The 6029-nt window shown below is 47.1% G+C and overlaps 1 protein-coding gene across 1 annotated transcript in view; it reads left to right on the top strand.

Annotated features, from left to right (window-relative positions):
• Positions 1–542: 542 nt before the first annotated feature.
• Positions 543–6029, top strand: part of LOC110492870 (arginyl-tRNA--protein transferase 1) — a 52875-nt gene continuing 47388 nt past the window's right edge. Inside the window, exon 1 of the mRNA XM_036945882.1 lies at positions 543–596. Coding sequence (XP_036801777.1) covers positions 543–596 — 54 coding nt within the window. The remainder of the gene's footprint in view (positions 597–6029) is intronic.

Here is a 6029-nt window from a genome sequence, read left to right as displayed (position 1 = left end):
GTTAAGGTCAGGGCAATTACAGATGGGATGGGACTAAAGCAGGAAGTACCAGTGACTCGCTCAATACGGAAGTGGTCAGATGACGAGGATGCTTCGCTACAAGACTGTTTTCCTAACACTGACTGGAATATGTTCAGGGATTCATCCAATGACATTGAAGTATACCACTTCATTCACCGGCTTCATCAATAAGTGCACCAAGACGTCATCCAAACAGTCACCTATCCAAACCAGAAGCCATTGCTTACAATCACAATCTACACTGAGGTAAAAGATAAAGCTGCCGCTTTCAAGGAGCAGGACACTAATCCGGACACTTGTAAGAAATCCCACTATGCCCTCAGACGAAACATCAAACAGGCAAAGCGCAAATACAGGACTAAGATTAAATCCTACTACACCAGCTCTGACGCTCGTCGGATGTGGCAGAGCTTGCAAACTATAAGGGATGACAAAGGGAAACCCAGCTGTGAGCTGCCCAGTGACGCGAGCCTACCAGAGGAGCTAAATGCCTTTTATGCTTGCTTCTGTAGAACCGGACCATGGATCGTCGCCGGAGGCTTCGGACGGTGGATCGTTGCCGGAGGAACCGGACCGTAGATCGTCGCCGGAGGCTCTGGACTGGGAACCCCGGCTGGAGGCTCTGGACTGCAGACCGTCACAAGAGGCTCTGGACCGCAGACCGTCGCAGGAGGCTCTGGACCGCAGAGCATCGCTGGAGGCTCTGGACCGCAGAGCGTCGCTGGAGGCTCTGGACTGCAGAGCGTCACTGGAGGCTCTGGACCGCAGACTGTCGCTGGAGGCACTGGACCTCAGACCGTCGCTGGAGGCTCTGGACCGCAGACCATCGCTGGAGGCTCTGGACCGCAGACCATCGCTGGAGGCTCTGGACCGCAGACCGTCGATGGAGGCTCTGGACCGCAGACCATCGCTGGAGGCTCTGGACCGCAGACCGTCGATGGAGGCTCTGGACCGCAGACCGTCGCTGGAAGCTCTGGACCGCAGACCGTCTCTGGAGGCTTTGGGCCATGGATCATCCCTGGAGGCTCCTGGCCATGGATCATCACTGGAGGCTCCAGGCCATGGATCATCACTGGAGGCTCCAGGCCATGGATCATCACTGGAGGCTCCAGGCCATGGATCATCACTGGAGGCTCCGGGCCATGGATCATCACTGGAGGCTCCGGGCCATGGATCATAACTGGAGGCTTTGTGCGTGGAGCAGGCACAGGACGTAGCAGGCTGGAGACAAGCACTGGAGGCCGGGTGCATGGAGCAGGCACAGGATATACTGGACTGTGGAGGCGCACTGGAGGTCTGGAGCATAGAGCTGGCACAACCCGTCCTGGCTGGATGTTCAATTTAGCCCAGCAAGTGCGGGGCGCTGGCACAGGACGCACTGGGCTGTGAAGGCACACTGGAGACAAGGTGCGTAGAACCGACACACATTGTACCGGAAAGGTTGCACACACCTCAGGGCGAGTGCATGGAGGAGACACAGGACATACCGAACTGAGGAGGCGCACTGGACGCCAGATGTGTGAAACTGGTGCATATGACACCGGACTGGTGTCACGCTCCTCAGCACGCCCACTCTGCAGCGCTCTCAACGCCCACACCTCTCTCCGGAATCTTTCGTCGAGTTCCTCACTCAACTCCCAGACTGGCTCTGGTTCACCTCTCGGCTCCGCGAACCACTCCGTGTGCCCCAGCCCAATTGTTTGGGGGGAGAGCTGCCTCTCGTGCTTCCGTCGTGGTTGTGAACCCCGGAGTCGTCGTTGATCCTCCTTCGCTGCCTCCGCCTGCTTCCATGGCAGGGTCTTGTCTCCTGCCATAAACTCCTCCCATGTCCATGATGTCCTCCACTCCCTTTTCTCCTGGACCCAGGATCCCTGCTCCTCCTGGCCAAGCTGCTTGGTCCTTTGGTGGTGGGATCTTCTGTCACAATCGATTAGAGATGGATTGGACCAAGGTGCAGCGTGGTAAGCGTACATCTTTATTTGATGAACACCAACAAAACAACAAAATATAAACAAACAAAATGTTCTGCAGGCTAAACAGTAACTATACAAAATCAAGATCCTACAAACTAAAGGTGGAAGAAAGGCTGCCTAAGTATGATCCCAATCAGAGACAACAATAGACAGCTGCCTCTGATTGGGAACCATACCCAGCCAACAAAGAAATAGATAAACTAGAATGCCCACCCAAATCACACCTCGACTTAACCAAATAGAGAAATACCGTAGTATACTCAGCAGTAGGCTGAGAGAGGCTGGACTGAGGGCTTGTAGGCCTGTTGAAAGGCAGGTCCTCACCAGACATCACCGGCAACAACTTCACCTATTGGCACACCACCACCGTTGCCGGACAAGACAGGACTGGCAAAAAGTGCTCTTCACTGACAGGTTGCGTTTACTGTCGAAGGAATAAGCGTTACACCGAGGCCTGTACTCTGGAGCGGGATCGATTTGGAGGTGGAGGGTCCGTCATGGTCTGGGTCGGTGTGTCACAGCATCATCGGACTGAGCTTGTTGTCATTGCAGGCAATCTCAACGCTGTGCGTTACAGGGAAGACCTCCCTCATGTAGTACCCTTCCTGCAGGCTCATCCTGACATGACCCTCCAGCTTGACAATGCCACCAGCCATACTGCTCCTTCTGTGCGTGATTTCCTACAAGACAGGATTGTCAGTGTTCTGCCATGGCCAGCGAAGAGCCCGGATGTCAATCCCATTCAGCATGTCAGGAACCTGTTGGATCGGAGGGTGAGGGCTAGGGCCATTCCCTCCAGAAATGTCCAGGAACTTGCAGGTGCCTTGGTGGAAGAGTGGGGTAACATCTCACAGCAAGAACTGGCAAATCTGGTGCAGTCCATGAGGAGGAGATGCACTGCAGTACTTAATGCAGCTAGTGGCCACACCAGCTGCTGACTGTTACTTTTGATTTTGACCCCCCTTTATTCAGGGACACATTATTCCATTTCTGTTAGGCATATGTCTATGGAACTTGTTCACTTTGTCTCAGTTGTTAAATCTTGTTATGTTCATACAAATATTTACACATGTTAAGTTTGCTGAAAATAAACGCAGTTGACAGTGGGAGGACGTTTTTTTTTTTGCTGAGTTTATATAGTGCACTGCATACATACTATAGGAATTGGTCAAAACTAGAGCTCTACACAAACAAACAATATAGTGTTTGGGATGCAACTCATCTCTGAGCAGTGCAATACACCCCTACCTAAGAGTACCTCCATTACCGTGTGTGTGTGTGTCTGTGTGTGTGTGTGTGTATGCGTATGCGTGTTGGTTCACCAAACCTGTGGTATATTTATACAGTGAGCAATGCAGATATTTAGGTTTGGATGACTCCACTGCCGCTATGGTTAGGGCTGGCACGTTTGCTTACAAACGTCACCCAACGCAAACCCACACTTACATTATTCCGAAAAGTCAAAGTATACCTGTGAGGGGAGTCTACCTGGTAGTAGTCGTAGGTTTTTATACGGTACCCCATCTGAGATTTTGTTTGACCATAAGTAAAAAAGGCTACTGGATCCATACTGCAAAACGTGATTAATTTAATTGAGCCATCACAGTTTTACTCCCCACTAGACCTAGAGAGGAGAGGCGAGAGCGAGGGGGAGAAGAGGAAAGGGAGAGTTTGGGGTTCCATCTAAAAGTGATTTAGGCCTCTTTTGAGGAATCAGAGGTATTTTAGCATTTAGCTGTGTTGAATGTTTCGGTTGTTGTCACAGTGGCAAGGACACAGCCATTATGCTGTTCTGGGAGTTGACATGCAGAGTGAGGCAAGATTTGCCTCTAACAGGTCCCTGCTGCATAAACACACAAGCACTCGCACACACACACGTGTATGAGCGTTAGGGCTGACCCTATTTAGTAGACTGGTCGATTGTTTGTTCTACAGGCTTTTGGCCTACTGAGATTTCTTAAAATCGAGCCTTCGCAAAAACATTATTTTTTCATCGTGCACATGGCACCTGTCTGAGTCACACTGGTCTCAGTACAGTGAACTAATCCATTGGTTATATTATTTCAAAATAATGGTGCAACACTAATTAATCTAATATTATTTCATTACAAATGCGTTTTCTCCTGCATTGGATACAGTTGCTGCCCGCGGTTCAGTGCGCCATAGAATTGGAGCCTGTTGCTATGTGCATAATAACAAAGTTAACCAGCATATTGAAATTGAGCCATTTCACAGATTTGGCTGTTTTTAATCTTTGCTATGCTGTAATAAAGCCTTAATAAAACCAATTTTCTAGAACAGACTGGTATTACTTAGAATTTATTTAGTGTTTACAATATTCTTCTGCCTGTTTGTAAGTGTAATCTAACAGCACCTGTTTTTTCACTGATAATATGCACACAGCTCTCGCTCCTATACCCTCCTTTTTCTTGATCTCCTTGTTATTACAATTATTATTATGATCATCATAATAATAAGTAATGTCGTTATCATTAGTAGGCTTTGTATAGTAGCTTTGTATAACCACCATGAAGCTGTAGGCCTAAGAGCGCGTCCTGTTTAGTCTTAATACCGTAATTTACTTGGGCCTATATTTCAATATATAGGCTACTGTATCAATCATTCATTTATTTGTTCATCCCATCACACAGCATGTGAGACATTAATGCTTTGAAGCATTTTATCAATGAAGCATTATAGTTTTAAAATTAAATAACAAAGGGCGCTTTGAATAATTAGCCTAAACAATAGATACATTTCAATTCACAAATGCATGCAACTGTTTTTAGTCTGCTGTAATAAAGCTTTATATATATTTTTGTTTTGTTAGAACAGACTCCCTGGTACACTTATTTGTTTAGTGGTCAGAAAAAAAGTATTATATTGTAATCTAACAGCAACTGTTTAGCATACATAATACTGACTCACCGCTTGTTCCTATACCCTACTTAATGTCAGTTGTTTCAACAACTAAGTAAAATGTTTTCCACAGATCTGAATTCCCCTTTCCCTCCTGGGCAACCAATAAACAATCGCCCGTTTCGAGTTTCTTTTTCACTTCCTCCACATCCATTTTCCTGTCACGTGTTACTATGTTCTGAGTTTGTAATAACCAATTTATTGATGTGATTATGATGGGCTATAGGTCAGGCCCTATTGGTCACGTGCATACAATGCTTACATGGTTCACGTAAAGAGAGCAAGGGTTGAGGGAAAAGGGAATGTTTTTCCTAAACAAATTAAGGATTTCGGTAACAGAACTTTTCAGTCAGAAACGAAATTGCTGAAATTATGTTGCAGCTTCAGCACAGACAGCTCAATAAACATTTTCTGTGCTGTGGTGCCTTTTTGCTGCAGTAGGATGGAGAGTGAGACAACCTGCGCCAGTCACACTGCACTGGCTGTCATTTTTTTTAACACAGTGTGACCATTGGGCTCTTTCTTGAGTCATTTGTGTGTCTTAATTATTTAATCAAACAGTGTGCTTAAAGCATCCGACAAGCTCAGTGCATATGTAGTTAATTTTATTAAAACACATAGGGTGTGTGTCTATATATGGAAAAATAAGTTTAAACATTCCGACTAATCGATTGGTCGAAGAACAGGACGACTCTCGGCCGACCAAGATTTTCTTTAGTCCTGGACAGCCCTAATGAGCATGCACACATACCAAGAGTAAATACACAGACTCAACCATTCACTGACAGACTTACTCAGACACACTCAGAGGGGGTAAGAAAAAGTCCTCACACACATACTGTATGGAGACACGCTCTCACTTCTTACTAAATTCTAAATGACACTGGGCTCTGACAAAGCCTCCAGTGTTTGTGGCGAGAGCCTGTGCCAAGAAAGTAACAGGCTGTATGCCTCCCACTTACTCAGCTAGAGGCCCCAGAGCTAGCTAGTACAGCCATCAACCAGACCTCCCAATTCTAACGCTGTTCTCCCAGCTAAACACTCTCCATTTTACCCCCAGCCTCCCTCTCTTCCACCTGCCAGTCATTAAAAAGCCTCAAAACTAATGTCTACACA

This window comes from Oncorhynchus mykiss, chromosome 16 (assembly GCF_013265735.2).
Source record: "Oncorhynchus mykiss isolate Arlee chromosome 16, USDA_OmykA_1.1, whole genome shotgun sequence".
Taxonomy (NCBI): Eukaryota; Metazoa; Chordata; class Actinopteri; order Salmoniformes; family Salmonidae; genus Oncorhynchus; species Oncorhynchus mykiss.
This window is presented reverse-complemented; position numbering and strand designations above follow the sequence as displayed.